Genomic DNA, 15,330 nt, shown 5'->3' with positions numbered 1-15,330 from the left:
TAATACTTTTCAATCCGATTTATAAATTACTTATGGTAAGTTCAACTCTATATCAACAATCATCACAACGAGTGATCGAAAACATGAGATGGGTATTATGATAGAGCCTCTAACAGCTAGAGGCTTCAAGAAAACCTTAGTGGTTATCCGATTAAATGAAAATCAATTTTTATTTAAATGAGTGACCTGAAATTGGATGCCAATTTATTTTCCATCATTTAAACTACCTAATTGTTATCATAATAACTTGTTAATCAATTAACGCAGACATTTTACTTGAATTAAGGTTTACCCCAATCTTACGTACTTCGACCCCACAAAGAAACGTCAGTACCCATTCCATGTCTGGTATTAATGTTACCGAAAATTACTCAACCTTTTTGTGAAAAATTCATTACAACGACAAAACAGCACATTTGTAAAATGGTTACAGTCACCTCAGGTCTATTTACACAGATATTCCGAATACACATAGCACCGAGATTTCGGGAACATTTCAATTACTGAGTTAATAAATAATGAATTATGAACATTATAAGCCTACGTGTATAAACATCGCATATATACGAATACATTATGGGTAATCCATCTACGCAAACAGCAAAAACGTATGTTGATAAGCAAATTGGTACGAACGATATATCTAATTTCCTTTAGCATATTGTATGTACATTTTGTTGACTCGAAATGTGTATAAGGTACATCTGAGAGATTGATATGATTTTGAATGCCCCCGAGGTAAATTTTGAAACTCAGAAATGACGATGAGAACACATATTCATGTTAGCTAATGGATATATATGTAAGCGCATTAATTTAGAGGAAAAAAAACGTATTGCTTATTGCAAAGATGAGAGACATTTTAAACAAACAAACATTCGTATACGATATGTGATGCGGAGCTCCGATTGAAAATGATTTTTTTTTTAATAAGCATGGAAAGCTTGGATATTATTTTCATATATCAAATTTTTTTGTTATTGATTCTCGTATATACCATTACCAAAACTCATTAATGTTTATGAAGTTGATATGAAACTGTACATTTCAAAATGTGTACAACCGATTTTAATAACAAAAATTGTCCATGGACGATTTTTGTTTTGATAGACGATATATTTTCATACTACGGGGTAATCTATTCACATTTGACATTATTTTCTATTAATGATTTGAACTTCTTGGTTAAATGTAGTTTTGTCTATGTATATACATGTATACCTTTCTGTGAAGTGTCAAATAAAAACCTCAAATTGTCGAAATGAAATTGAACGTTACTCCTCAAATTTTATCGTATTGAGTTGACACAACATTTTTTTGCAATTTTCTCGGAACACAAAATTTGTGTGGAGATAGATACAGACAACACATATAATAATGATTGATTTTGAGTGACGACAAAAGTAAGCATCGATTTTTTGTTTGTTTATTTAAAAGCGAAAAAAAGGCTGCAAAGTAAAAAAAATGATCTTTTCAAAAACAAATATTTACAATAAATAAAAATCATCAACTCTATTACGTCCCAAAGTCCCCAAAATGCAACTAAGGTTTATCCGTTGAATTGCAATAGAACTGAATTGATTTATTTATTAATCAACTTTAAAAACGTGAAGGACTCAAAACATATTCATTATTGTGAGGTAGCTTTCCACCCAATCATACCATGAATGTAAAATGAGTTTCTTCTAGTTCAACAAAACCCAAAAGTGATCTCATTAATTTAAGCTCACCCTACGACAGCAGAACTTAATGATGTTGTACTGTTAATCTTAAAATAATTAATCGATTCAATCTTGTCGAATCGGAGAAAGAAAAGTGACAACACTTCAAAAAAATGAAACCAAATAGACTTTCTGATAGCATGCATCATTTAGTGAAAATTATTAATTTAAAAATATGAGATATAATTATATCTATACGGCAACGGTTGTGTTATATATAATACTTTTAAAATTCAATAAAACGGTCAACATGTATAAATCATTAAAAAAAAAACTCATTTCTTTTCCATCTTGAACACTTCAACCTCTATACAATTATACAACGCTCACATGAATACTGATTTTAAATCTTTATTTTTAATATTCTGTTGTATATTTACATACTATACAAAACACACTGACTATATATGCATTTTATTGTATATATGAAATGAAAACTGCCTCTATTCTGAATACACATTTAAGTCTTATTTTTCACAACAGGCAACTCATACACAAAAAAAAACGAACCAAACACAAGAAAAAAAGGCATAAAAAAATGTTATAACCAGTGTGCCAAGAGATTAACCTCACTCACTTCATATGCTGTAGTGCCGTAAGCTAAGGTCCAACCAAGCGATAGTTTTCTTGGTAGTGGAAAAGAGATACCAACAATAACAAATCAAAAAAACAGGTCATTGCCTTGTGGATGCGAAGATAAGAAGAGATTTTGAAGGAAAAAAAAACAGAACCCAAATTAGTTTAGAATCATGAGGACGCCTATTAAATTACAAAAATATTAAATGAAAAAAGGACTTATCCAGATGCGTAGTAGAATAATAATAAAAAAAATACAAAAAAAAAGAAAAAACCTCTTGGATATAAATGAAAAGATTAGAAAACAGGTACCCTTGCATCTTGACAAGTTGTATTTTTATATGCATGTTAGACATAAATAAAAAAGAAAATAAAAAAAAGAACGAAAAACGAACTCTTTATGACGATTGAAGAGTCACCCACTTCAAGATCTTCGTATGGTTCAGACAGAGATGCAACGAAAATAAAACTTTGTAAACAACAACGTAAAATTATCGTAGTTTTCTGGTACCATGTATATTTTGTGAAGATAAAATATTGTAATTTATGTAGGTACCGAATCGAGTTTTAGAGCGGGAAACTTTTTTTTTCCTTCGTTCGATTGTATTGCTTTGTGGTAGTGTTGAGTTGAGATTAATTTTTTTTCTCGAAATAAACTTAAATTTGGTAATATAGCGATAATACAAGTTTCAGTGCATTCGATGGACACCTAATTAATATTAATAGCAGCGTAACGCTGTTCAAAGACACGTTACAAGGCAAAAATTAATAATGAACATTATAACGTAGAACATTTTCTGATAAGGTGAACGAATATCATACAATGAAATTGGTGATAAATTTGTAATATCAATCGTCTCGGTGACTTCTGACCAATGATTTAATAGAGTACACTTTTATGTCATTGCTTCTGACACGAATATTAAAGGAACTGTACGAGACAACTTCAGCAAATTAGAAACGAAGAAGTCAATAGACTATGCCAAAATGACTTTTTCTCTCAATTTTTTTGCATAAAGTAGCTAAAAATTGAAAATAAAGATACCCGTGTCTCGTCTTTTGACGAAAAATCTTGAAACCAGAAAGATATTTCATTTTATAAATTCCTGAAATATGTGATTTGCGCCATTTTCCACCCAAATTCCACATAAGGTCTTAAGTTTGCCACTTTACAATTACAGTAGTATTGTGAGTATTGTTCACTCAGTTCACCCAATTTTGACTTATTCACTGAATTTTGTTTTGATGAAGTGTCAAATTGCCACAGTAAATTTTTAATCTCAAACAAGTTTGTGTCGAAAATTTGTAGTATTTCGCGTAAAACGAAGTGATTCAGTTTAAATTTCGTCCAGAAAATAGTTCCGAGTGTTCTTTTTCTAGTGTCTTAAACAGAATTCAGGACAAATCTTCCGAAATAATTTTAAAGACAAATTAATTTGGTCAAACATTGTGGGTGTTGTGAAAATCTCATTTTTAAAAGCAATTTGGTGTCGATTATGCAATTCAGTGTTCAATTCCTTAAGTTGTTCAGACCAATCTGAACTTTTGTTTATCTTAATAGTTGGCACAGTCAATTAAGTTTCTAAATTATGTAATGTCAAGCATTGTACTGTGCAATTTAGTTCATATTATAACGTTGATCTATAAACAACAGTCTTTTGATTCGACATAAAATAATTGAACCTGAGAAACCGATATTCCTTAAACATTTGGGGGCTCAACCGGGATGTCGGTTGCTCAACCGTTTGTTTATTTAATTCGCGTTGTAGTTGTGAGAGAAATCGGCTGTTTTTTTATCAAATTATCGGTCGATGAAAGTTTATGTTCCGACAAGTGCGAACAATCGCGTTCTAAGACAATAGACATTTTTGTGAATCATTCAAATTTGTATGTTTGTGAAAAGAATCAAATGGTTCTAGTTGTTTCATCGAAAAGATACGATTTAAAGAGTCAAGTGTTCAGCGAGTTGGAAGTTTTACGATTTGTGCCCATTCTCTCAATGTTCATTTGTGAGAAAAACGTGGATGGAAACAAAAGGTCGCTGGTTAACAAAAGATCCACGTTGTCTCAAATACACGCTTCGAAAATAATCATCGAATTGCAGTTTCATGTAGTGGCTCATGGATTGGCTTCGTGCTCTACTGTCTTTCAGTGTTCAATAATGACAGAGAAGCTGATTTTCGACTACAAATTGGTGCATTCGAGTATCACTATGCAATTAGTGTATGCCAGTACAGCTTGGTTGACGTCACCATTTCTTTGTTTCAAAGTTATCGTGTGCAATAATCGTCTACCAAAGACAATCAATGGAGTAGAGCAGTGGTCATTTTATGGTTTCAATTTTGGTCAACTGCAATCCGTACAGCGAAAACCGGAATTTACAATTTTGACTTTATGTGTTTCAATAGTCAAACATCATCGAGTATTCCACATTTCAATCGTTTGTTCGATTAAAGTTTCATTTCGAGCATTGGTTTCGGCGTCTCATAACGGATCAAGCAATCATTCCAGTTCGTCTTTAAGCGTGTCAAAGGCCGAACGAGTCGGAAGTTGCAAGGCTGACAGATCAGCTGGATTTATTCATCTTGCAGTAATTGTTCCAACTGCCGTTTCTTCGTATTATTGTGGTCAATTGCAGACAGTCAATGGAGTATCAATGTGTGAACAATTAGCGGAATGTTTCTCGACTTGTTTATGGAACATGAGTAGTCTTCAACATCGTTCGCTGGAGAATGAAGCGCTCCATGGTATCCGAAAACGATTATCCAAGAGATTCATCAGTCGTCGGGCAAAACCTGCCATTATGTACAACAAAAATGCTGCGAATTTTGTGGACTGGATAACAGAGCTTTCTAAGGCACAGCAGAGCGCACTGAGAGAACAAATGGACGAAATAGTCGCTTTATTTACCAACGACGGCGTCGATTGGGAATTCAATCCTACAACAGCAAGTAATTTCGGAGGAATTTGGGAAGCAGCAGTGCAATCAATGAAGTTTCACCTCAAACAAATTGTTGGGTCGTCACATCTCACGTTTAAGGAGCTGACAATTCTTTTTTGTCAAATCGAGTGCGCATTTATTTCGAGACCAATGTGCAGCCTGACCGATGAGGATTTGAATTTGAGTTTATTTTTGAGTAAATTTTTCCGTTTCATTCATTTTATCTTCCGAGCCAATTTCATTTCATTTTGAATTTTTTGTGTTAGTTTTATTTGAAGACGATTTATAATGTCTTGGCCGGGAGTATGTTCAGACCAATCTGAACTTTTGTTTATCTTAATAGTTGGCACAGTCAATTAAGTTTCTAAATTATGTAATGTCAAGCATTGTACTGTGCAATTTAGTTCATATTATAACGTTGATCTATAAACAACAGTCTTTTGATTCGACATAAAATAATTGAACCTGAGATATTCCTTAAACAAAGTTTATGTGCCTAGAAATTTCCTGCAAAACGTTTCATGCTAATTCAGTCGGTAAAATGCGAAGAAAACATGCAAAAATATGTTGCCATTCAGGTAAACAAAATTCTTGACATGTCTGTTGTGAAGTTAGTTGTAAGTGACACCACAAAACTGAAATTATTTTGACCGTTAATTTAAAAAACGATTTTTTGGCGGAAATGCTTTTATTTGAATGTGTGCATGTTTCCGGTAAAATAAAATAGTGATAAAGTTACCACTATTGAGGACCTTTAAAATGGCATCATTGGTTAAAGATGATTGGCATAGTCTATTGTAGTAGTAAACAGTAATATCGTAAAATTTCCTGAGACAGAAAAGCAAGCTGAATATTCATTGGAAAATTTACACACTAGCGACGAAGAAACATACCAAGGAATAGTTTGTCATCCAATATTACGAAGACACAGTAGAAAACATAGTGAACAATATGTAGAGAAAACATGACTTCATGTCTTCCTTTACTTTCCACATTAAAGCTATGGGTCATTCACATTCTGGCAGATATAAAAATATCCCTCTTTGGACGTATGCTTTACACCAAACACATTTCGAACATCTCGAAACGACGAGTCATGATATTTAAGTAACTCGTAATAAAGATTTTTATTCAATTTCATTGTTGCAATGTAATATTTCATGAAATTTACACATATGTGATATTTATTGATATTAATTAGGATCAATTTAAAGATTCACAGTAAATACAAAGCACTAAGGGTTTAAGGGATTTACTGTGTTGATAGTCTCTTTTATTCGGTATTTCACAGTATGGATGTAACCCAGTGGTGCGGCTTTTGTATTTGAAACATAAAAAACGAAGCAATTAAATAATTGGGGAGGAATTAAATTGTAAAATGTCAGGTCAACGTGTGTGATAATTTGAATTCGCTTAATTTGAAAATTGTACCTGGAAAATAGCATGAAAATTTAATTAGGAGTAAAAAGTTTTAAATGTAAATTGTTATGATATGCATACAACCACTTCTCCCTATAAAAATTTAATTTTTAATCAAAAATTTGCACTTTACCGTATACAGACTTTTGTTTTTGATTACCATACTACCAAAACAGCTCATTTTAACACCGCTCCAATAAAACTTTAATCATAAAATTTGGCACAAAGGAAAAAAATCTGAAAAAGAGTTTTACAATTTAAATGGAAGCGGAATGAAGAACATGAACTCTTACGATCTCTGAAAAATATCCACGTATAAGCTACATGATTTGACAATTTATAATAATTTTAATTATGCTACATGGACTCCTCACATAATATAGAGCTCCTTATGATGGAATAAAGTAAAATTAGACAAAGTTTTAATAATCCACCCAAACTTTACAATCGTGCCCCAAAGAAAGTAGTTTAAAATTATAAAATTTCTAGACTCGAGTCAACTTCATAGTGTCGTCGTAGGTTTCTATAAACTGCTATTTTCAAAAGACAATGATAAAACTAATTTCATTTAAATATGTTTTCTTACTGAAAATCGTCGTTTCGTATTTGTTCATTCAATTTTCATAAAATAATTCAAATTAATTCAATAGCCTTGTATGTACTATTTACAATGAAGCATACACATGTTACGTGACGTGTTTGGATTAGAAGTATTAAATTTTCATTATATAAAAACAAATAAAAAGGTTTTGTTAATGCAATTATCAATATTATAATGTCCAACACCATCTGAAACACACGACTCTGCATATTAATGCGCTACAAAGTGCTGTACTTATTCATCAAGAAATTAACATCGATGACATTCTGAGTAACATAACTGCGCTTTTATAATTATACGTAACAGCCAACGTATTATAATATTGATTGATACTCAGTAGATTAAATATAGGAACACACAAAAACATCGAGTGGTCTCTTGAAATTTGTACAAACTTGATAAGCTTTCAACGACTACAAATTTTGAAAGTTATAAAAGCGACATATAATGAGAAAGCAGCACACATGAAACATTTGATCGACTACGTATGTATCCCTCAAGAAGTCTTAATTTTAGTAAATGTAAAGAAGCCTTACGACAAAGCAATTTATATCTTCTGCAGATGGCTTATTGTTGGAAAATTGATTTGCTAATTTGCTCATTTCGATCTTGTTTACCAAAACGTATGATACAACTAACGAAGTAAAATACTTTCTAAATATTAATCTGTAAAAAATACTTGCAATATAAGAAGTGAAAAATTCTGCAGTGATGCCAACCCAAATATTTGAATTGAGCTCACCCCTTTCAAATACTTTGGATTTACTTAAGTGATTTTGCCATTTGTTTAATCATCATTTCCAAATCAATTTTTTAAGTCGCATTTTAAACGCTATGCACATTTGAACGAAACATTGAAATTAGTTTTGGATTAGTCAACGTTGGATTGCGTTAGCTATAAAATGCCAAGTATTTTGCTAGCGAATCAAGTAAGTCTAAATCAAAGCAAAAATGAACGTGTTCTTTATTAAGTTTTGGTTGGCTTTTGCACTTGTCGCTGTATTGTCAATGAGTTAGTAATATTTTTTGTTTGATTGATTCGTAATGTAACTCAAAAACTCGGAAATATTTTTTTCTCAATGATTAGATTCGTTGGCTGCATCTGAATCGGAGGTCTCCACAGAACCATCGGACGTCTCCACAGAACCATCGGACGTCTCTACAGAACCATGGGACGTCTCTACAGCACCACAGAGACGGCAAGATTATTATTCACCACAGAGACGGCAAGATTATTATTCACCACAGCGACGACAAGATTATTATTCTCCACAGCGACGGCAAGATTATTCACCACATAGGCGGCAAGATTATTCACCACAGAGACGGCAAAATTATTCACCGCAGCGACGACAAGATTATTCACCACAGAGAGGGCAAAATTATTCACCTCAGCGACATCAAGATTATTCACCTCAGCGACATCAAGATTATTCACCTCAGCGACAGCAAGGTTATTCACCAAAGCAACATCAGTGGTATCTGACAGTGTGTGATCTATATTATGCACAACAGCAACAACAGTGGGATCATCCACAATAATCATCAAGATTATTTACCTTAAAGCCGTCGGTTAGTGGACGGTGGGATTTTATCCTCCAAGGTCTGGTTTATTTGATCCGTTAATAGTTAATAATAGTAACTGTATTAAAACGATTAACTAAATATTTAAAATCAATAAACCGGTTTTAAGCAAGACAGTAATGACGCATTTTCTTTCCGCAAGACAACAAATTTACTTAAAATTCTGAGACAAGAAATGTTCTCGTCCATTTTATATCAAACGCACAAATTAAAACACCATATCTTCATTTTGTTATTTCGTCCCAGTCTTTCTATACGAAGTCTGATTTTCCATCGACGTTATTATCTCGTGATTTTGAATAGAAATATTTCGTTTTCGTCTTCTGATGGTTATTTTAAGTGAATAATAAAATCTACGATATTGCATCATACCACATAATATTACGATTGTACATGCAATTGTTGTGTTTCTATCTCCGTTTAGCTTCAATTTATTATTATTTTTTGTGCCTCGAGAAGAACATATTTATCCAAACATAGGCGGCACTCGAGTCATAGGCGTCTCGTGTCTGATATTCTGTTGATTTTCATGGTCGTTCTAGACTTTATTCCAAAATTGATTCTAATTGTTTTATGGGAAGTTACATGGCGACTCAAAACCCCATAATAACCCGAATTTTTTTTTCTACCTTTGCAAATTAACAACAAAAAGATAATATTTACAGAGCCATCGATTTCGTAATAGCCTGTTGTATACTGTTGTAAATACTGCACTTCTCCGCCACTGCGACGCGTCAGTTCATAATTTATCACTTAACATACTATAAGATCATCCACACAAATGCTAAGTCTAAAAGTGCTGCCAGTTTTATTATAATATGCTCGTATCTCGTATCTTTTATGTTTATTTTCCAAACCAACAAGAAAACAAAAAAAAAATCTCATTGCAACATACGTTTTCTATACCATTCGTACGGTGGTGACTTCAAATAACACTATCTCTTTCAATGAATAAGATTTTCTGTACAATTTGATCGCTGGCTAAGATACGATATATAAAGTACATTTTCAGTTGAGTTAGATTTGAGTTGAGCGCGCACCTGATTTTTATGTGTCAATTAATTAACATATTGCTTTGTCCTTTTCCATCCATGCACTTGTACATAAATGCATCTCATCGATTTGTTTGCTGCAAGTTGTATATGTGTATACGGTCAAACGCGTAGAATAATTTATTAGAAAGTAGTTGCCCTTCTGGAGATGCAGTTTTAAGAACTTGTTTCGTTTAGTATTGCCTCTCAGATTTCGTTTTATTTTCTGTTGCTTATCTCTTCCATGAGGCGATCGAAAATATTATTATGAAGAAATCATATGGTTGTTTGGTTTCGGTTTTTTTGTTGTGTTGTATTCAGGTAATTATGTTTTATCGTAATGCATAATATGCATTTTATGTGTATTATGCATTCGCTTATTATGGTCATAATGAAAAAAGTTGATTTTTATCTCGAAAATAAAATTGAATATTTATTTGTTTGATTGGTGCAATGATTGTCTTTAATTTGTTCGGTAACTTATAAGGTTCAATTGGAACTTAATTTCAACATTTTATGCTGTAGTCTTTGAGTTAGCGTTGAGTGCGCAAATAATTAGAATCCATCAGAGGCGAAAAAGGAGATGAAGTACCTAGAAACGTCAAACTTTGAACGTTTACTGTCAGTACGTATGAGTGCTTTATATAAGTTCTGGGTATTTGGACCTACGAATTTACTGTAAGTATGCTCGAAACAACATACAAAGATTTATGGTGTATATAGCCGAATTTACTAGATTTACTCCTAACATGCCTCTATCCTAATGTTCATTTTGACGAGTGACAGATTGGGGTCCTAAGTCGAAGGCGGGGATGCCGAGGCAAGGATCAACCCGAGTTCCGTCTCCGAACTGATGCATAATATATGGTATACCACATAGCGACATATAAAAGACATTTCTACCCCTGAGCATCATAATTTGCAAAAGCGTTAGATACCTCTTTGGCATACAAGGTTGTATGCAACTCAATGGAAAGTACTTTATTAGGCCCACGATGTCTATTATGACACGAGGCTGTAGAGCCTCATAAATTACTTTGCATCTCGATTGCATAAATAACTATTATAACTCAGAAATTCCATATTGTAATTAAGTCGCGTGTCACCGCAAACATGAATAACGAATGATTAGTAAAATCTATGTGGCTGTTGGTGACAAGATTTTCATTTTAACAAATTAAAATCGGCAAATTCATATTGACATGCGATGTGGAAATACAATATTTTTTCATGAAAGTTAAATAGCTTTAATCCACAGAGTTTAAAATTCGCATTGCTGCAAGTGAATTTGTTTTAAATTGACCAGACCAGATACTATGACCGACTGATGCGTTCCATAAGTTAGTGATTCGAATTTGTAGAGGTACTTACTCGCTGAAAATAATATTTTTGGATTAACCTTAGCGAAATGGCTACAGACGGTAAGCATATGACTAATATTATTACCGGGTCTATTACTTACATTGATCAAAGTGTTTTTAATCGGTTGATTTCAAATCTTGTACTTCAATTTTTTTAACATGCATTTTACTATAATAAAAAGGACTGTATTACCCAGAGCTTGTAGTCGTTATCGTTAACAGATGAATAGCCGTCTGTGACATGTAGAATATTGACGATCTCATTCTCTATGACAATATTTGAATTGAGTTCCATTTCGTTTATGTCTTTTTGTAATTTGTAATCAGACACTACTTTACTTAATCGCTGTAATATGTTTAAAGTTAAACATTTTTTTAAATTTAAATACGGCCATTTACTCAGTACAATTTGTTCTCGTAAACAAATGTACGAAAATAGATAGAAAAAATCAATTTACAATTCGATGAAACCATCAATATCTGCGCAAATTACAAGAACGTTCATCGACCAACTTTTAAATAAATGCGGAGAATAATTTGTTTGGTAAAATAGAAGTTCAGGTCTTATGCATTATCTAACGTTTGTGAGTAAACAATATTTCGTCATCGAGATACACAATATACAGGTTTCTTAATCAGTCCTCGCTATACTACGTCTTACTTTTCAAATACAAAAACATAAACAAACACCCGAGGCAATAGCAGAGAAAGAGACATGTTATGATATTTCATTTTATGCAAAGTTTCACTCTCGACGATATGGTTTTTCTTATGCACAATTTAATTGATTGATAATAACTTACAATTAACCGACTAGAATTTAAATGGAAAACCTGACTGCAACTGTACCTGATTCAAATGTGTACCAAAGCATAATATTCTTACAATTGTGGTATTATATGTTTGGAACTGAGCAAAAAATATAATTACCCCAGAAATGAGGCATTAACACCAATTAAATGTGATATGAATTGCATAATGGACGATATAATTATGAGTGTCAAACATTAAATCACTCAATTATTTTCGCTTGAAATGCAAAGAAAGTTTTTAATCAATTTGTATTAGAGTAATTGCAAACAGTAGCGCCGGAAAGTGACTAATTGAATAATAAAACATTGAAAATTATTAGTGCGATGTTGAACGTACATTGCCACAGATATCACCGAATGTGATATTTATCTTGGTTGTGTGGTTGCGTAATGTCTTTTCTTAAAAAATCCGAGGAAAAATCTTGCATGGAATTCAAAATAAAATGACGATTTTGATTTTATCTGTATGATATAAGATATTGCATTTATTGCAAACATATGAGTTTGCTGTTCTACTTAATAAGAAATCGTCGCTACCATTCAGGGTCTCAGTTTCCATTCCACTCAACAATAAGTACTCCGTGAGAGAGCCGTGAGAGAGCGAGCTGTCAAATAAACAATACAAAAATTGAAAAAATTCAATTTTGTCTCTCAGACTTTTTTGTAAGAGGAAATTAGGGCTGCCAGCGGACTTACACCGTTTAGCTCTCCGTTTCCGTTCTAACAATGGAAAGGGGGAGGAGCTTCAATTGTTCACTCGTAAACGGAGAGTTAAACGACGTAAGTCCGAAGACAGCTTAAGCATTAATGCTTACTTTCCTCTTACCAAAAGAGTACTCCGTCTGAGAGACAAAATTGATTTTTTTCAATTTTTCCTTTGTTTATTTGACAGCTCGCTCTCTCACGAAGTACTTTTTGTTGAGTCAAGCATTAAGGTCTCCCAGTCATGCACTAATAGCAGAAGTGGATTCGATTATTCTGAGAGAATTTCCGAAAGATGTAAGAGAAGAGTATAAATAGACTTCCCAGATGTACAATAGAGTATTCTCAGAATTTTCAAGTAACGTTGGACAAGCCTTTGGCATGTATTTACGAAGTCAATATGAGGAAATGCAAATAAAAGGTTTGCGACTATATCATTGAACGAGAGCGTCGTCGTCATGTTATTTTTTAAAAGGAAAATTATATGTTTGATCACTTTATTGTAATTATGCCACTGAAGGGTTTGTGAATAAAAATGGCAAATTATCGGTTAACCAACCAAACAAACGACGTTCATCCAAGATTTCAATACAATTAACTTACAATGTACCACAATTTTTTTATGCACAAAACTAACCAAACCCTATATCAATTCACAATTAAATACCGGATATCGCGTGGCAAAAGGGAAGAGGGTGTTTCGAAAAGAAATTTTAAATGGAATTTTAGGTGGTGTACAATTGCAATTTAAATTCATATTGCGGTACAAGTCATACAATGTTGTTTTAACTTGAATTTGGAATTGTACATGAGAAAAGATCAAATGTGTATAATTAAAAAAAGATTTTCGTGTTCTCTATATATGTTCATGTAACTATAATATAATAGAATGTTTTCCGACCGTCGTATACAATACATTAAATTACAATATTGGCTCAAATTGAAATAATAATTGTGATATAGAGAGGTAGACTTCTTGACTGAAGCAGCGTCGTTGTGCACAATAACATTAATTTTCAGTGGGTTATACCTTAAACGTAGCCAGGTCGGTCATTATGCAATTATTTTTAATGTTGATAGACTTTTTTCAAGTATAATATTTTGAATAAAATTTTCCCAGGACGTTGGTTGCTGTCAACAATTTAATGAGAAGTGGCAATTTGATGGTGGTTATTATTTTTGAATTATTTAATGAAGGGAAAACGATTTCCTTATCAAATTTAATTCCCATTCATTGGCCACTTGAGGGTTAGTAATAAAACGTTCTGGCAGAAGAGAGTAACAAAACGAAAATTATTTCAATTCTAAAACGAACGAAAAGCGTTAGGGGTGGTTTGGTTAGGTCGATGTTTTATCTGGTTGTATGCTTCTTGCATCTGAAGATTGGATGCGGATGAAACTTATTTCATAAACATATGGAAGTATACAGCTTATAGCAATGTAATGTGAACGTCTGTGTGGTATGGTAAACAGAGAATGCAATATCTGAGGAATATTTTCATCAAAGCGTTCCATGTTTCAATACACAATAGTCGTTACTTTAATGGTTATTACAATGAGTTTATCGTGGTTCCGTGTTCATATTGCCTTTGCAGAAGTTTTAATCTTTCTTTGTTTGCAGTCGACATACTAAGATGAAACTTACGTTCAGTTCACCGTTTATAAATTTAGTACAGTGAAAACATGGAACAAGAGACCATAGTCTATATAGTCTATATATTAAATGGCAACAAACATCTATGAATTGGTCTAGGTCATTACTAACGAAGCTGCGTTAGTGAATAGCGGTTTCAAAAAATTAATTTCCTCCATAAAAATGAGTTTTGAGTCTATTCAAGTACTTCAGTACTCAGGGTAACGAAATTTTGAGTTCATACTGTTAGTAGGACTAACTATTTTTTTTAGAGTTATTTCGATGAGCACTTGTCATCACAAACCCGTATCGACGTTAGGTTAACATAGTAGAGTGGCACATCATTATCAGTTTGATTTAGTTCTCCATAGAAATGGAGTCCATAAGGAACATAGCATCGTCAGTTCACTATCGCTTGTTCTCCAGCGGCCTTATTTTGTACAATTTTGTTTCTATAAATTCGATGAATCTTCCACAATTTCATTACCAGTTTATTCAATCAACGATCCATTATAAACGATGATTTTCTATCTGGTTTTTTCACCTTCAACACAGTAGCACGCACGTTGATGATGAACCGCTTCTTTTAAATTAATAATTTTAATAAAAAAAATTACCTCAATTCTCTACAACCACTCATCGTCATACCAATTTCCAAAACAGTTTTTTTTTCAACAACACAGCTTACCGTATGCATATCTGAATAACCGTGAAATCGATTAGTATGGTAATGCAAGTCAAGTTAACGAAACTAATTCGATATGATTGAATTGGATTGCACGGTTGAAAAATTGCACCAAAAATTATTTAAAAAGAAAAATATTTTACAGCATTACGCCTGAGGGAGTATAATCCAATAAGTTTACCAAACAATTGATCTTCAACGTTCACAGTTTCTTCTTTAAAATTTATTCTTGTTACGTCCAGGTAACTTATTCGAGTTTTCTCT

The 15,330-nt window shown here is 32.7% G+C and overlaps 2 protein-coding genes across 4 annotated transcripts; both read left to right on the top strand.

Annotated features, from left to right (window-relative positions):
• The first annotated feature begins 3,827 nt into the window (after positions 1-3,827).
• LOC119075587 lies at positions 3,828-5,714 on the top strand. Of its 2 annotated transcripts, XM_037182056.1 has the most exons (3): positions 3,828-5,179; positions 5,231-5,245; positions 5,350-5,713. In XM_037182056.1, the coding sequence occupies exons 1-3, from the start codon at positions 4,024-4,026 to the stop codon at positions 5,406-5,408; spliced, it is 1,230 nt and encodes a 409-aa protein (XP_037037951.1). In that variant the 5' UTR covers positions 3,828-4,023; the 3' UTR covers positions 5,409-5,713. The 2 variants fall into 2 exon arrangements, with proteins under 2 accessions (XP_037037951.1, XP_037037950.1); XM_037182055.1 differs by having other exon boundaries at positions 3,828-5,246; positions 5,351-5,714.
• Positions 5,715-8,132: 2,418 nt separating this feature from the next.
• LOC119075589 (serine/arginine-rich splicing factor SR45-like) lies at positions 8,133-8,962 on the top strand. 2 transcript variants are annotated; one of them, XM_037182058.1, is made up of 3 exons: positions 8,195-8,270; positions 8,346-8,367; positions 8,431-8,962. In XM_037182058.1, exons 1-3 carry the CDS (start codon positions 8,210-8,212, stop codon positions 8,798-8,800), a joined length of 453 nt encoding a protein of 150 aa, XP_037037953.1. In that variant the 5' UTR covers positions 8,195-8,209; the 3' UTR covers positions 8,801-8,962. The 2 variants fall into 2 exon arrangements, with proteins under 2 accessions (XP_037037952.1, XP_037037953.1); XM_037182057.1 differs by having other exon boundaries at positions 8,133-8,270; positions 8,346-8,962.
• Positions 8,963-15,330: the final 6,368 nt, after the last annotated feature.

This window comes from Bradysia coprophila, unplaced genomic scaffold, assembly GCF_014529535.1.
Source record: "Bradysia coprophila strain Holo2 unplaced genomic scaffold, BU_Bcop_v1 contig_232, whole genome shotgun sequence".
NCBI classification, from domain to species: Eukaryota; Metazoa; Arthropoda; class Insecta; order Diptera; family Sciaridae; genus Bradysia; species Bradysia coprophila.
This window is presented reverse-complemented; position numbering and strand designations above follow the sequence as displayed.

Bases quoted from the DNA above. Each gene is read 5' to 3' on its own strand.
- LOC119075587 (XM_037182055.1), top strand. From the start codon at position 4,024: ATGTCGGTTGCTCAACCGTTTGTTTATTTAATTCGCGTTGTAGTTGTG. The intron at 5,247-5,350 runs AAGTAATTTCGG...AGCTGACAATTC, and splicing joins GAATTCAATCCTACAACAGC to TTTTTTGTCAAATCGAGTGC.
- LOC119075589 (XM_037182057.1), top strand. From the start codon at position 8,210: ATGAACGTGTTCTTTATTAAGTTTTGGTTGGCTTTTGCACTTGTCGCT. The intron at 8,271-8,345 runs GTTAGTAATATT...CTCAATGATTAG, and splicing joins TGTCGCTGTATTGTCAATGA to ATTCGTTGGCTGCATCTGAA.